Source organism: Diospyros lotus, chromosome 1 (assembly GCF_014633365.1).
Source record: "Diospyros lotus cultivar Yz01 chromosome 1, ASM1463336v1, whole genome shotgun sequence".
Taxonomy (NCBI): Eukaryota; Viridiplantae; Streptophyta; class Magnoliopsida; order Ericales; family Ebenaceae; genus Diospyros; species Diospyros lotus.
Window position 1 is genome coordinate 28,590,056 of NC_068338.1, and position 17,354 is coordinate 28,607,409.

Here is a 17,354-nt window from a genome sequence, read left to right on the forward strand (position 1 = left end):
TATAGTGAGACTTCACTACCACCTATATTGTCCTGAACCACTGCTAAGCGTTATTCAGGAACTCTCAGAACAACGTTGGATTTGAAGAAGTTCTGATAATGGATTAATGGGTGGTATTATTTGATTATTGGCAGGTAGTGAACCTAGTGTTGCGTATGATATCAACATCGTATGCTCAAAATGTCTCTAAAAGTGATTGGTCAAAAATTGACTATTGACCCATTGCCAATAGTGCATAGTGTGAAATTAATTATTGATTGCACAGAGATGGCGGATTGCAAATAGTGCATAGTAATATCAATTATTAATTGTATATTAGATTGCACAGTAAAATGCGGCGAATTTCAATTGAAATTGAGGGGAGAAAAAAAAATGAGGGGGGAATTGTTTAATAACAGAGGCAATGCCTCTGCCTTTTCATCTGGCTTTCCCTATGAGTGCAGTTTTTCCTTTTTCTGAAAATATTCTATTGCTATAGAAATTATACGTGTAATTGTTATACTTATAATTTTGAGACGTGAGCACTGGTGATACGAGAAACCTTTGTGTCTAGCATGAAAGGGGGTGACTAGAACAGTACCATTCAGTATACTAAATGTGGATTGACTAGGACCACAACATATTGAGGTGGATTCAGTCTCAATACATAAATTATTTTTATACTCCATCCTTACATCAGACAATATGTATGCATTTATTTATGTATTTAATTGTTGAATATGCGTATTGTTTAAATACCCAATCTATATATTGCATGTATATTATATTCTGTTACGTTTATCTGATACATAGTAAAAATTTTATTTTTACCTGTACCACTGTACATTTGATTTCTTTCAGTTTAAACTATTTAATTTTTAACAAACGTGTATCTAAATAAGTTATACAAATATTATTAAAACGGTAATTTAAAGTACATTTATTTAAATATATTATCTTAAACGTTAATTAAATTTAAAATTTTACATAACTTTTAAATGAAAAAACTTAAAAATCATCTTAAAAAATGGTAAGCCAAACACCCTTTAAAGCATGATGGGTGACTATTTTAAATCTTGTTAAAGCATGATAAGTGACTATTTAAGTTCTATAAAAAATGCAAATAGTCAAACTTGGGACCTCTGGTACTTCGAGTCTAACTCTAGCTAGAGGGTTCGCTTCAATTGGTTTTCTGATAATTACAATAGGATTATAGGAGGACCTTTATAGTTTCAACTAGAAACAACAAATCTTGCTTTAACCCTGATATGAAATAGAGAAAATATTATTTGTTCTCTTTAAATTACACCTTAGATTAGATATTATAGTTAAAATAATAAAAATATCCCTCTCCATCCAAGACGATGAGACGAGGTATAATAAATATTTTAATTATTTATATATATATATATAAAACTCAAAATATAATTCTTAATGTACAGTTAGTATCATCCAATAAAATAGAATGGAAAGAAGCAGCTTACAGTGTACTCGGATGACTCGGTGGCCCCCAGATTTCGCCTGTTTTAGCAAAAAATATTTTGAGGGCTGTACGAACTGAAAAACGCAAATGGTAGGGATTTCTTATATTTAAGTGCATTGACCAAAAGTCTACCAGATGGATTGCTTATGCAAGAGCCACAAAATTATTTCATTCTATTTATTGGCAGAACGACTGGGCTCTGTCGACAACCCTAAACAATAATAACCCCGCAAGAAGAGAAATAGCAGAAAATAATTATGCACCTGCAAAGTCAAGTGAAAATACCTTAAAAGTCATCCTAAACCTATAATTTGTTCAATGGGCAGACTACGACAAGAACCACACTGATATGGTTGAATGATAGTGCGAAGATTTCAGATAATTTTGATTATCCAACTATTTCCTTTCTTGGGAAATTGGAAGGTTCACGAAAAAGGGCAATACATCATCCATTGCAAAGACAGAAAAGTATTATCCGGCCCCAGATAATGATACACAATGGCTTGAAAATGGTAATCTTAAGTTCCACACAAAATGAAATCACAAGCCCAAAATCACTAGTTTTTGGAGAGGAGAATATTATATGTTAAAACATTGAATGACAAACCAATGCCATATCCCAACCAGGTTTCACTATCCCACAACTATTAACATTTCTCTTCACTAGAGCAAAGAGTCAAAGATCCATTGCCAGACTGGAGAATTAATTATTTATCTGCACGGCTTTTGATGACATCGAGGCCGATCTCAGTTGGGTCCGTAGCTTGCAGCTCTACTTGAATACCATCTAGTTCCCTCTTAAATCTGTCCTTGGAACTTGCATAAATCATCTTGCTTCTCACCCGTGATGTATCAGGTGACCTATATGGAAAGAAAAGAAAAAATTAATGGAAACATGAACAGCCAAAATAGAGAATCGGGTATCTTGAATAGGACGAAAAATGAAAGATGCCCGGATGGGTGAAATCTTAAAAGAAAATCTGAAAGAAAACAATACCACGCAATGAAGAAAATCCTGCTCTTTTGGACATTCTCCTGTGTCACAAAGTCATAATCATATACGGCATACCGACACTCGTCAGCAGGAAGACTTGCAGTGAAGTCCTCGTAGCTATTAGCTGGCTCGCCAACTTTTTCCACAACCACCTGCTTCTGCTTCTCCTCAATCTTGAAAACTATGAATCGGTAAGTTCTTTTTGCCTTCAACTCCAAAAATTTAAGCTTGCAATCATCATGCACAGCCATCCCAGATGCTGCATTTGCCTGTGATAACAAGATGTGGAAAACAAAGCAAACATGATGACAAAACCACTAAAAAAAGGACACTGAACTAAAACAAAACGCTCCTAGATGTTATCTAGGACACTGGCAAGCTAGCTCTCAAATTCGTAGTTCCGAATTATCTCCATTTAAACTTGGATTTAATCAACATTTGCCTCCCTTACAAAGTCATTCTAATTCATCACTGTTTTATTTATTTTTTTTGAGTATTTGTACTCAAATGCATGCATTAACCTTGAAGAAAACACTACCATAAGAAATTCCTAATACCTCTTTATGAATTGACTTGATGAAAAACAACAGGAGGAAAGGCACAGAGCTAACACAAAAGGGGATTGAGGTTTATGAATTGACTTGATGAAAACAAAAGGAGGAAATGCACAGCGTTAACACAAAAGGAGATTGCACAGTTGTTAGCTCCCAAGCCAGTTTGTTTCTTCTCTCTCCCCCCCCCCCCCCCCCCCCCCCCCCCCGGTCTTGGGAAGTCCTAATCCTCCTAGATGGGGTCTACCAAAAAAAATTTAGCTCTACAGACTCTATCCATGGCTATATCTTCTGTAAAGCCATTATCCAATGTTTAAGGGTTTTCCACTAAGCTTTCTTTAGCCTTCTATCCTTATTGCTACAAGATTTTTCCATTCTATCCACACAACTATTTTATACATCTTTTAGTCTTCTTAAACATGTGCAAATCATCTAAATTGCATCTTGTTGATCATTATCTTAACATCCTCATTTTAGTCGTATTCATGTTGATGTTTCACTGCCTAACATTCTAAACCTTACAGCAAATATGATCTTGTAAAGCATATCTAATAAAACTAACGCCCCCCCCCCCCCCCCCCCCCACCCACCAAAAAAAAAAATCTAAAGAAACAAGCAGATTTTATAGAGTTGAATTTGGTAACAAGATGCAGATCTTGTAGCAAATTGAGCGAAAAGGGACATCCAACCCCCCCACCCCCTCTTTGGGGCTCCTCCCTTTCTCCTACAAACACACTCACACTCACACACATAGGGTATCTGCAATATACGAGGCCCCCAGTTTTGCGAAAATCAGGGGTGATAGTTTTTGTAAACAACCTTCCACTTTCTTTGCAGTTTGCAATGAAGCTATCTCCACAATTCGGATACATGGCATTCTAATCACAAAAAACAACTTTGTAATGCTATCAAAGCTTGCCACCTCGCTGCACAAGCACAAAATGAAAATAAGGATCAAAAGAAAAATGTCAAACATGGGATTCACTGAGCCACAAATACACATAAGTTTCTAAGCCACAAAGCCTAGCATCTAGCCTTTTAGGACTAGAAATCTGTAAGTCAAAAAACCATCGGTGCCTAGCAATTCAACATTTTAGTGAACCCTGAAAGTATAAAGATTTATGTGTTCACACTCTTTCTTACAATACATGAGTCCCCTAGGCACATACATGATAGTTGAAATCAAAATAGAAATATAAAAATTGGTTTACAACTTTACACAATGTTGTAAAAACTGGACCAGGGTATGGAACCACGAATAAGAGAAGGTTAAGAGTCAATAATTAGACCGCAGTCAAACCCGAGTCAAAACATAATGTTTTTATCAAATACATATATAATTATTAAAACTATGATCTAAAAATTAAAAGATCTGTTATATCATATTGCAGACTTTACTTGTTAGCAAATTTATTTATTAGTTCTAGGTCTTCAACTATCTAAACAATAATATTTAAAAAAATTCATCTGTTTTTAAAACAATAAAAATATTAACACATACTCACATCAGATTGGTTTTTATATAGAAATTATCATTGAAAATGATATCTAAACTATCATTGAAAATAAAAATTATACAAAAGAATGTAATATGAAGCAGCTGAGGATGATTCACATAGACCACATACTCACATCAGATTGATTTTTATATAGAAAAATGGTATACAAAAAAGTAAAAACAGCTGGCCATCTCTAGAAATTTCCAAATAAAAATTGTAATCAACTTGATATTGAGAGAGAGAGAGAGCCCAGCAAAAGCTGGACTTCTGTAACTTCCATCGCAGTACTAGGTTTCTTTAGTTTCCAAATCAAAAATCAAATGTGGGAGAGAAGTAGTTACTTGATCGATCAATTGATGGTGCTGGACAGACAATGAATCGCAGAAAGATCATTTCAAACACAGATTTTTCTTTGAATTAGCTTGATAGGGTTTTTCTTTCAAGCAAAGACAATTGTTTCAGGCTGAAGAAAAGACCGAATGAGCTCAACCAATCAGTTGGAATTTATCTCTTTAGTCAAATTCTCACTTCACTGAGCAAGTGACCAGCTCCTTGACACAGCTTAGATATTGGAAAGGATCTACAATAGGAAAGTTGGTGGAATTGAAGAGAAAGGAGAATTAAGTGAGAGAAGGGAGAAACTGAAATATATTTTTCTTATTCATTCACCAAAAGTGATGCCTCTTATACAATTCAAACATTCTGCCAAAGAGCGACTAACGCTGGTACAACACACTAAAGCGAGTTTCAAGTCACACGTTGCAAGACTTGACCCTTTCTTTATTTCCAGCTCTTAGGGCGCGTTTGATAGCCCAAATTTTCCAAGGAAAAGGTAATTTTCCCACCCATTTTCCAACTTTTACATTGTTTGATAGCATTTTTTTTCCAGGGAACTCATTTTCCTATTAATGGTCACGTGAGGCCATTTTCCTTCAAATCAAAGAAATCAAATTCCTTGGGGGGGGGGGGGGGGAGGAGATGGAATTTTCCTGGCAATTGGAAAATGGAGGTAGGCGGCCGCTGGGGACGAGCAGGGCAGGCTGGGGGTTTGGTTTTTGGGGGGGGGGGGGGGTTATTTAATAAATATAAATATATGTATAAAAAGTGAATATGTCAAAAATTTAATAATTAATAAATATAAATATATAAAAAGTGAATATGTCAAAAATTATATATAAATTATTTCTTTAGAAAATAAAAAAAATTAATTATTTAATAAATATAAATATATAAATATATGTATAAAAAGTGAATATGTCAAAAATTATATATAAATTATTTCTTTAGAAAACAAAAAAAAAATTAATTTTGCAGTTTCATTTTTTGAGAAAATAATTTAATTAATTTAAAATACATTATTATTTTAATTTTTCTGTACAAGATTTAATATTTTTTAATACATTTTCACCATTGAATTCCATGGAAAATGTGTCATTTTCCATGAAAAATAATGCCTATCAAACACGAAATGCCAGGAAAATTATCCAATTCTATGAAAAATATTACCAATCAAACACCAAAAGATGGAAAATAACATCATTTTCTAGGTAGAAAATTATACCAATCAAACAACTTAAATTTCCAATTTTAAGGAATTCATTTTTCCTAGAATTCAATTCCTTGGAATTCATTTTCTTTCCACTCAAATTCCACCCTTGCAATCAAACGCACCCTTAGAGAGATTTGCCCATCATTCCTGTACAGTCCAAGCTAGATTCAATAGTTTGCCACTCCACTTTCTCCGCTACTTCTCTTGCTCTTGAATATTCTAGTCCGGGGCCTTGCCCTTGCTACTCTTGTCTCCGCTCAACAGCCCCTTCAAGATTGCTCTTCTCTAACCCCGCAAGAGTGATGTATCACCCTTGCTCATGTTTGATTTGTGCAATAGATTTCGCTGTGAATTAAAGGGAAAAATGATTTTCCTGATCTTTGCCTACTTCTATGTGTGGTGGGTCTTGTGTTAAAGTGGTCAAACCAGTCCGTGTCACCCAATTACTAGTTCGACCAGACAGGCAGAATAAAACCCGGAGGATTTTTCCAGATGGACCAGACCGATAGGCAGACAGTTCTCCAGTCTGATTGTGATCTGGCCAGCCCAGTCCAGTTTTAATAATGGATTTTCAAGCGCTAAGCAATTTATGTTTAGCAGGTTCGAATTTTTCTTTTTGTGAATTGTGTCTTGAATCAATCAATTTATCGAGAGAGAGAGATAGACGGACAGAATAGTAGTTATGCCAATTAATAAAGCATTTGGACCATAAAGAATGGAACTTGAGGTATAATAATCAGACATTCACACCATCAAGCCTCGAAAAAGAAAATCAAAATTTTCTTCCGGGTAATCACAAGCCGAATAGGCCCATCATACAACACAAAAACTGAAACTCCGCACTGCTACTTCTAGAAATTCATCTAAAAAGCCAAACTCACCGTCTCACAACAGTAAATGCCAAAAAATTACAAACAATAAAAAATAAAAAATAAAAATAAAAACAAAAACATCCCCCTCACAAAAAGAAAAAAGAAAAAGAAAATCAGAACCTGTCATCAAATAAATCCAAGTGGAATCACCCCCATCAGACCGAAAAATACAAGCACTAAGGTATCACATAGATCCAGATCAACAATATACATTAAGAGATCAAAGGTCAAAATGAGTCCACATCAGATCTACCATCACAAGACCTAAAAATGCGCTGTCAACGCCAGATAATCACAGAATCGTTTAGGATTTCTCCACACAAAACAACGAGGCCACAGATCGCATGTGTATATATGTCTGCAACATTCTACATAAATATTGATGTATGCCTATGCATATATATAGTGCAGGAAAACGGAGCCCTAAAGACGCAGTGGACTGAGGAACAATTCGAGAGACTCACCATGGCGTGATTGGAGAAGATCGATTGACCAGAACAGATATTATCGGGAAAAAGATTAGGGCACAAGACGATATTTGACGGAGAGAGAGAGAGAGAGAGAGAGAGAGAGAAATAAAGTTGAAACTTGAAAGCAGGAGAGACTTGGATTCGGAGGAAATGGCAGTCTCTTTTTTTATCAAGCCTTTTTGGTATTCGGTGGCTCTGCGCTCTAAATATCATATCATGATGGTGGTTCATGCATCACAGACAGCCGCGGGGAAAGCAAGTCTGGCCAATGGCAAAATGGAAACGTGGCCTGGGGGGGTAAATGTCGGATGTGCCCCTGCCACATTATTATTTTTAATATTGCTTGCTTGTTCAAATTAGATTCCCTGCAAAAAAAAAAAAAAACTAAATAAATTGGGTGGACTGCATTGTCATTTGCAACGTGGAAAGTGATCATAAAATTTATTAAAAATAAATTTGTGACATTAATGTAAATATTTTAGAGAATAATAATGTAAAAATCAACTTCTTCTTCTTTTTTTTTTGTTTTTTTTTTTCTTTTTGTCTACCAAATGCATAGCTGTTTGAACATTTTTCAAGTGTCAAAAACTTCTTCAACATCAACAATCCATTTAGGGTTGAAAATTGTGCGATTTAGTTTCGATTTTTGTTCAAATTAAATTAAATTTAAATTATTAAAATTAAAATCAAATCATTATCTATTAGTTTTAAAAATTAAAAATCATAACCAAACCATTCGATTTCGGTTTAGTTTCGATTTTAACTATGATTTTTTTTAATTTAATTCATACCAACAAACAAAGACAAACTCTTATAAATAATATTCATAAAAAATTTTAATAACTCAACAACAAATACAGACAAACTCTAAGAGCAATTATAAGGAATACACCATTTCCAGCATTGACTTCAATTTGGCGTTGAAGAGCTCTCCAACGAATACATTATTTTGGTGTTGGCACAATTTTCAATTACCAAATTTGGTGTTGAGTGAATAGTATAACACCAAACTATTTACTCAACACCAAATTTTATTTTTTATTTTATTTTTAATTTTACCCCTCTTTGTATAATTTCAAAACAACTTATTTTCTTTATATCCTTTATCACTTTTATTATATTTGTATATTTTGATTAATAATTAAAAATATAAATTAAATTATTATAAAAAATATATACCGATATAAATATTTTATTAAGATCTATAAAATGAGTATAATATTAAATACATTTTAAAATATTTAATATATTTTATAAATACCATGTTAATATAAAATGAACTATTTTTGTTTATGTATATGAAAGTTTTTTATCTTAATAATTACTTAATAGAAAGAAAATATTCTTAATGCAAAAACTCAATAATATAATAAAAAGTAATAATATTTCCATAAACTTAAATTAAAAATACACGATGAAAATAGAAAAAAATTAAAATAAAAACAACAACAACAACATGGTTTAAAAATAAAATGCTTTTTATTCTTATATTATGCTAAGTTAAATAAATTAATTAATATTTATTAAATATTTATTTATAAAATATTCTTTAAAGATTCTCTCTTACACCATTTTAGTATTACACATTGGAGATAACACTAATTTGGTCTTAAAAATTTTGGTGTAAAATACTATTGGACACCAAATTAGTGCTGGATTTGATGTCCAACATTGGAGTTGCTCTTATAAATTTACCTTTTTCTTGTATAAAATTACAAATTAGCTTCAAATTTTTTGTATATAATTATTTGATTGATAAAAATAAAATGATTTAATATTAAATTTTATTTTTATTTATGAATTACTTTATAAATATTAAATATTTTATATATTTATAATGCATTAGTTAAAATACTTATAAAAAAATACATTAATCAATATATATATTATGTGTGTATATAATATATTAAATAAATAAATATCTGTTATATGTATGTTCGATTTGGTTCACTTATCCATACATTTGATTCGATTTCGATTCAGGTTTTGATTTAGATTTAGTGAAAATCATAATCAAACCATACTTATTGAAACAGTATTTGATTTTTTTTCAAACCAAACCATTACTCAATCAAACAATTTTTAACCCCATTGACTGATTCAATTTCAATTCGATTTCTCACGATTTCGATTACAGTTACAACCCTAATTCCATTTCATTTCATATAAGGAGCGTAAGCTCACTAATTGCAATAGAATTAAAGCTATTTGCCCTGAATAGGTGAGTGAGTTGAGGTGAACGAGAAAGGTGAAAAAATTAAATTTGATTACGTAAAAATATTAATAAAAGACTACCACTACACTTTCATGGTCCCATGCGCCACGCCTCTTTAATTCCGATAATAGGCTTTTGTTTGGGCAATTGCAAGTTATTTGGCATTGAACTCATGTTATTACCGTACTAAGAATCCCAATCCAAGTAAATTTTGTGTGATTTCTTCGCAACCCTAATAATTGAGACAATAAAATTATTCATTTGTGATTAAAAAATATTATAAAACAAAAAACAGATTACACATAAATACAACTTCCTCTCCTCTCTCACTTACCAGGTAGCCTCGTGCACCGAGGCAGCCCATCCTTGGTCAATGTTAGCACTTACGCATGGTTGCTGCTTAGACCTGTGAACTCTTGCCAGTCCCTGTCCCCACAACGTTAAGGCTCACTTAACCTTTTGAGACAGTATATACATAAAACTGGTGACAAACATAGTCCATTGGGTTCAGCTTTGAAAATCTTTCATAACAGAATATGTACACGCAGACAACAAACTATTTACAGAAGACCACCAGCCTATCTAAAGCTCCAGTCCATGCAAGGAAGAAGAAGAAGACAGGCATGAAGATCTAGACTACAGGAGTTTAATCGACTCTCTATAACCAACACAATATAACCCAGGAAAGCTCGCTCCCTTTCTGACTGAAAGATGACCAAAATAACCTAACGCCATTCTGACTGGTTGTTGGCAACTAAGTATGGGATTCAAACCATTTTGTTATGTTACTTTTTCTCGGTGTTGCGGCTTCGCGGAGATTTTCCCTTCCTTTTGGATTTGTGCCGGTGACTCTTCTTGGACATGTAGCCAGCATACTGGTTGTGGCTTGTGACAGTATGAGATTGGGATGTATGAGGTGGCTCGTAAACATCAGGAGCCCAATTGACGCTCAGCTTTCCAGTATGCAGCCCTTGTTTCTCACGACTACCTTTCATGGCAGAGACAAGCTTCAAAGAAGTCTGAAAGAGTAAACAGTGAAAATAAATACGGACAGTGAGTGTCAAATAAATGATCCGAAGAGGAAAACTAAACTTAACGTCAGGGTTATCGTGTTAGTACACAAATTTATGTTCCAGAAGTTTGTGTTGGGTATGTCCACCAAAAATAACATTTAAGAAATCACAAATCCATTTTACATCTTAAGGAAGCAAAGGGAAAGTCATCAAAAATGACAAAAACAAAGCCAGTATAATTTTAAAATTACATCAAAATCTCAACTAAGAAACGTTACTTGTTCTTGGAACTTACTGCAGAAAATAAATTATCACTAGAATGATACAGAAAGGAAGAATATCAAACTCTTTCAAGAAACCTATTAGAAGAAAATAAATCATCCCTAAAAAGATATCTTGCAGAATAACACTCCTTCAGCAAAAGACCTTGCAAATTGAGAAACACAATAACAGTTCAACAGAACATCCAAATATCCAATCAAAGAATCCATTCCATACTTTGATTATAACTTGGAAACATGAAAAAGATAATATGATGACATTCTTATGGTAACTAAAATGCTTAACATGAATTCAAAATCGGTAAAGCCTCAAATGCAGAGATGTCAAAGCATTAAAATGGTCAAAACAACAGTTAGCATCAAAATGATTCAAACTAGGATCTCTCTAATCCTAATACAATTTGAGCCAGCAGAGGTAGGGATAAAACAAGGGTAGGGTCCAAGGGGTGCCTTGAAAGGTTGGGGGGGACTATAACATTGGAAGTGTCAGCTACTTAGAGTGGATATGAATATTTTTTCCCAATCAGCTGGAAGAGAGGAAGGAACAAAGAGAGCTTAATATTCAGCCAGCAACTTTGATGAATAGGGCAATCTTCTGGAATTTGTCATCTGAAGTTCAATCATCATATGCAAAAAATAAACAGAACAGATACTAGGAATTCAATCAATGACATCATATTTATTTGATACCAAACCTTAATTGATTACTGGTCTGGAAACAGCATAACACTAAAGTTGATGCTTGAACTTAGTGTGACCTTTGTGGCAGTCATAACTAAGATACTAGGAATTTAATCTCAAAAATGAAAAAAAAAAAAAAAAAAAAGCTAAGATACAAGGAACCACAACTATCAAAACTTAAAAACAATATTCCAAAACAAAATCCAAATTAAACCACAAAATCAACAATATAGAAACTAAAAGAACTTATTAGTACTACCATATCACCTTAATCTTACAAGAATATTTGTGCCATAAACAAAACGTAGGTGGCAAACAGTTTAGTCTTACCTATTATTTCCTCACTTATAAAATCATAAAAAAAAAACCCTGTTTTAATGCTGACATGATGAAACTCTAGTTCGAGTACACATAAGGAGATCGATACTATTTGCAGCAAAAATATGATGTGCCCGTCAATATTGTATAAAAAAACTGTAAATGGTAATACCATGAATCCATGGATGCAAAATTTGGGATTCCACATGAAGGAAAGATGTCTTTTCAGACGACTGATTATTAATTTTGACAATGCGGTTGAGTATGATTTTTTTTTTTTTTTTAAGAAGAATTGATGCACCTTTACATATCCACCCAAGTATTTTTGCATTTACAATCATCCGTGTTTGATTTGTCGTTCAAACATCAAACCAAATTAGTTGGAAGTTGGTGTAACATTCTTTCATATAACAAAGGACCTGGAGTGTGGGGATAAAGATATGTACAGAACACGAAATAGACATAGAAAGATGATGCAAAGAATGACAAAAGAAGAAAATCCAACAACAGTATTAAGAAAAGTAATTCTTCACTATTCAATATGATGACCAGGATCTTACAGGAAGAGACACAATAGTCGCGCCGCTGGATGGCTTGCCAAAGTCCATGGAACTTTTTCCATCAGATGCATTATGTGATATCTCGTAATTCTCGTCTTTACTGCTAACAGGAGCATCACAGCAAAGCATACTGCTAGAGCAAGGTAACACATCATGCACTCCCAATTTATTTTCAGATGTTGCAGGAAGGGTTTTGTCTTGATCAATAATCAATTCCTCACTTTCATTCTTCTTTTCTAAATCACTAATGTCAGCCCCCTCCAAGGGCGGAGCTGAAGTAGATAGCAAAACTAGAGCATCTTCAAGAGCAGTTCCAAGCTCTGCCACTAAACTATCAGCATTGCCACCACCTCGCTTACAGTTACTCCACAACTGTCCCCAGTCATTACAGCTTATTAAATCTTCCTTGACTGGATCAGCATACTGAACTGAGATATCCATTACTCAACCTGGAACTTTAGCCTTGCAAAGACAAAGACAGTTGGGGATTTCAAGTTAGAGCAACTAATTAAGGAGCTTAAAATCCCTCAACAGTAAGCACAAGAAGCAAATACGCAAACAAATCATGACAGATGACAAATTGGAGTTGGGTAGACATGTATAATGTACTTGAATTCTGAAAGAGCTGCATGGATATATTTCATTCGTTTATGAAGAAATTAGAAGTGGAGGCATATATGACCTGTGTCCCATAGGATCCGTTCTCTTTTCCCTCTCCTTGTGGGAAAAAACTGATGCAGTTATAGAGGTGCAGTTATCTGTTAGGTACACATTTCCATTCACCCCATATGTAATGAAAGACTCAAGTAATAATGGGTACAAAATTAAATTACAGCTTTGAAAATTGAAGCACACAACATCCAAATTCCTCAATGTATTACTGTAGATAACATGGATGCAGGCAGTAACAAGGCAGAAGAACGGGTAACACATAATCCCAACTGAATTAATCTGACAGAATATTTTGCCATGACAAGTACCACCAACTGCCTCTCTTTGTTTAATTTGTTCCATCAAAGCATCATGATAAGTTAAAATTGTAAAGAGAAGGTAGCTTCATTTTAATTTAAGCATTCAATCAGTGTGACACTGCAGAGGTAGGATAATATACAGAAAAAGTTTAAGCTCAATGAGGGAGCAAAAAGAAATAGGAAGCAACAAATCGACCACTTACTAAGTACAAAAAAATGTACACAACGTAAATTCTGTAACACAACATTTCAGTATTACTAATTCATAAATACATTGCTAATTACTAATATACGAAGGATGCGAGGGTACAGGGGCATAACATATAAGGCAAGTAAAATGTCAGTCACCAGTGCTAAGGGTGCTGGGAAACCTGGACAAGAACAGCCTGAGTTTGAACATAATGGGCACAAAGTGTCTACTCTCACAGAGGAAGTTCCCATGCTTGGTGACTTTAGCCTTTTGGTACTGCACCAGGCAGGTGCCCATATATATTAATCATTCATACTCTCTCATTTATGTCTTAGTTTGGGAAGTCAAAACATTTTGATTATGACTTCTCCATTACCCTTCTTTAAATGCATGTTTTAACTTCTAAGTACGGAAGATATTCAAGAAACACAAAATGCATTTTTCATATTTATTATTTGGATACGCTTTGATTAAATAATGTGCATGGTGAAATAAGAGATGTTGGAATGAAGGAAGAATTTTATTAAGAATAGCAACACATATATAAGTTATAATTTATTGATTTCTAAAGGCTTTGACAATAAGAAGAAAAGTTACACTTGTAAAACCACTAAATCAGAGAACTTATGCAATAATCTCACTACAAAAGTGCCAGTGAAATTAAACTGCAGTTTTACAACTTCAAGTTAGTTGATTTTGATAGGTATGGAAAAAAAATTGCTGCTTTCCTGCATTGTACAGCTACATCCATAATAGAATAATCGGGTAAAGGACAACATAATGGCGTCAAGTCACGACAACAATGTGAGAGATGCAAAGTACATAACATTTTATTTGTAATGAATTGGCGTCACGTCGCGACAATACAACTTAAAACGGCAAAGCTAGGTTCACATACATGCAAGTTAGATACTGAGGATGCTATGATGTTTCAACTGTCCCCTGTTCCCATGGCTGCAATTTTGAAGGACCTTTTTGTTTTGTTTTGTTTATGCATGGTATATTTGAAGTTTCCATTATGGCATTAAACACAGGAGATGCTATGCTGTTTCAACTGTCCCCTGATCCCATGGCTGCAGATTTTAAGGGTTTTTTTTTTGTTTTGTTTTGTATTGTTTTGCTTATGCTGGGTATATTTGAAGTTTCCATTATGGCATTAAACACAGAGAACCTGAGATGACAATTGATAGCCATTATAATTAAAAAACAAAACCATAAATATCAGAGCATCAACAAATAGTGCAAAACGAAGGTTAACAATCAGCATCAGATCATATATATAGCATAACACATACATGTGAAACTCGCAATCCAGTGCCCAAACCATGGCGATAGCCTACGATCAAATGCAGGAATCACACAAGTCACATCGACTAAATTAATAGAGCCATTACCTCAGCAATAACCAAATATTTTTAGCACCGTCACCGGAATCAATAGCTCCAGAATCTCCCAAAACGGACACAGCGAAATCCAAGCCAATCTCCGTCAGACGGACCAAACTGATTCAAACAACTCGAGAAACCAACACACTGGCTTCTTTCTCCAGATCAAATGCTCAAGACACGTTCGTTATCAAATAGATTCAACACATATCTACACGCACACAAGCCCTAAAAGTCAGTGCAGTGACGAAAAACGCTGAGAAGGTTAGGTCGAACTACGCAAGTGCTTAAGACGATGCGAAGACGAACGCCGCACAGAGAAGATGCGGACGGAGCCATTGTGTCAGTGCATTTCGGACGCGGATGATCGGCCGCTCAACTCCAAAACCCTAATTGATGCGCGCAGAGTCGAGTCCTGAGATATTAGAGAGGAGATCTGTGAATGTTGAGCACGAAAGAAAGAAAGAAGGAAACCGGGAATTTATTTATATAATTATGGGGTAAATGGATGGATAAAAGCTCGGTCCTCGGAAGACTGACTGACGGACTGGTCGATGGATAAGATTGGACGAACAGTCTAAAAATACAAAGAGGCAGTGCGATGAACGCTGGAGCGGGCGCGTTGATCAGGAACGGTGAGTCGGTCACCAAGTCCAGGTCCAGGTGGTGACCAGCGTATTATATGGCGGTGCTGGTGAGTGAGTGAGGTCATGGAAACTGAAAGCACGTGACCGCTTTACAAACGACAAATCTCACTCACCGTCTTCTTCGTGTTAGAGACAACATACATATATATGGGTTTTTATGTTACCAGCGTCCAATTATTTTATTATTATTATATCACTTTCCAAAATTATTTACTTCCTCCCTTTCTCTTATTAGTAAAAGATAAATTATATACATAGCGTTTTTTTGGATAATTAAAAAATATATTTTTTGATTTTTATATACAAAATATAATAATTCTCTATTTTAATTATTAAAAATTATTATTTTAAATATTTATCGTAAAGGAATGTTACTACGTCTATAAATGCATTCGTTTTCGTAATAATTAAAAAATATGTTTTATTTGATTATTGGTGTGTAAAATATCAAGATTTTCTATATCATTTATAAAAAAATATTATTTTAAGTTCTTACTCTAAGTGTAAACAAAATCACTATAATTTAAAATATCACGTCAATGAAACACATCAAATTAAAATTTAGTTTGTTGGGAAAAAAACCGAATTACACATAGCTTAAAATAATCCTAAATTCCAAACACCTAAATTTCTGGATCAATAACTCAAAAATCGCTATCTTTTTTTTATTCTCAATCACAAAATATAACATAACTAATCTCCGTCATTTCTCTTTATTAAACTCGATTTCATCGCTCTCTCACTATTTTGTTTATATTCTTTTTTGTGTCTCAAAGTAAAGACTTAAAACAACAAATTTTAGTAATTGAGATATAAAACTTTGATATTTTGGGCATCAAGAACCAAATATTATATTTTTTAATTATTAAAATAGCACAACAAACTAATCAGCATATTCAAATATTGCTAACCAATTATCCACATGACTTGTCATTTGTAAAAATGGGCCCATTCATATAGGTGTTAATATTATTTTATGGTAAGGATGTAAAACAATAATTTTTGATAATTAAGATATAAAATTATGATATTTTGCATATTAAGGACCAAATATTATTATTTTTTAATTGTTGAGAGAATAAAGTATGTATAAAGTCTAAATTATTTAAAAACCTATTTTTTTAATTTAATTTTAATATTTCTTTAATTCACAAGGTAAATTTGTTTTTTCTTTTAATTGTAAAACCTTATTAATCTCGATTAATTTTTATTATTAAGGTAACGTTTGTTTATGAGTAAAATAAAGTTATATCAAGATAAAGTTAGAATGTTTTTCAGACCAATATATGATTAAGATAAGTTTGAGAATCTTTTTAAAATTTTTATCAAATTATTTATTAAATTTTTTAGAATGCATTGGAAGATATATACGCCATTTTTTCTTATGTGTAAGATCCAAGATATGCTTATCTTAAAAGGAAAAAATAAGAATATATAGAAAATATCAAATAAGAAGTCACGTGACTTATTTTTTAAGATAAATTTAATAAATATATTAAAAATAAAACAAATTTAAAATAATTTATATACCTTAATTTTTTTAATTTTTATCTTAATTAATACATACTATCTAAAATAATTATAAGTTAAAGTGAAATGATAAGGCTAACGTAGAGAGAAATTGAGTTATTTTGTATTTGATTTTGTATAACCTCTCTCACAGAGTTGGACGGATAAATATTCAACTTCTCAATGC

The 17,354-nt window shown here is 33.2% G+C and overlaps 2 protein-coding genes across 2 annotated transcripts; both read right to left on the bottom strand.

The window, feature by feature from the left end:
• Positions 1–1,886: 1,886 nt before the first annotated feature.
• LOC127807650 (actin-depolymerizing factor 2-like) lies at positions 1,887–7,651 on the bottom strand. Its single transcript, XM_052345678.1, has 3 exons — positions 7,392–7,651; positions 2,460–2,725; positions 1,887–2,323 (listed from the first exon to the last, which is right to left on the bottom strand). The coding sequence occupies exons 1-3, from the start codon at positions 7,626–7,628 to the stop codon at positions 2,170–2,172; spliced, it is 657 nt and encodes a 218-aa protein (XP_052201638.1). The 5' UTR covers positions 7,629–7,651; the 3' UTR covers positions 1,887–2,169.
• A 2,390-nt stretch (positions 7,652–10,041) lies between these two features.
• Positions 10,042–15,670, bottom strand: LOC127807641 (uncharacterized). Its single transcript, XM_052345666.1, has 3 exons — positions 15,021–15,670; positions 12,466–12,927; positions 10,042–10,631 (listed from the first exon to the last, which is right to left on the bottom strand). The coding sequence occupies exons 2-3, from the start codon at positions 12,904–12,906 to the stop codon at positions 10,398–10,400; spliced, it is 675 nt and encodes a 224-aa protein (XP_052201626.1). The 5' UTR covers positions 12,907–12,927; positions 15,021–15,670; the 3' UTR covers positions 10,042–10,397.
• Between the last annotated feature and the right edge of the window lie 1,684 nt (positions 15,671–17,354).

Bases quoted from the DNA above. Each gene is read 5' to 3' on its own strand.
- LOC127807650 (XM_052345678.1), bottom strand. From the start codon at position 7,628: ATGAACCACCATCATGATATGATATTTAGAGCGCAGAGCCACCGAATA. The intron at 2,726-7,391 runs GTGAGTCTCTCG...TTGTTATCACAG, and splicing joins TCTTCTCCAATCACGCCATG to GCAAATGCAGCATCTGGGAT. The intron at 2,324-2,459 runs GTATTGTTTTCT...CTTTCCATATAG, and splicing joins AGGATTTTCTTCATTGCGTG to GTCACCTGATACATCACGGG.
- LOC127807641 (XM_052345666.1), bottom strand. From the start codon at position 12,906: ATGGATATCTCAGTTCAGTATGCTGATCCAGTCAAGGAAGATTTAATA. The intron at 10,632-12,465 runs GTAAGATCCTGG...TTACTCTTTCAG, and splicing joins CGACTATTGTGTCTCTTCCT to ACTTCTTTGAAGCTTGTCTC.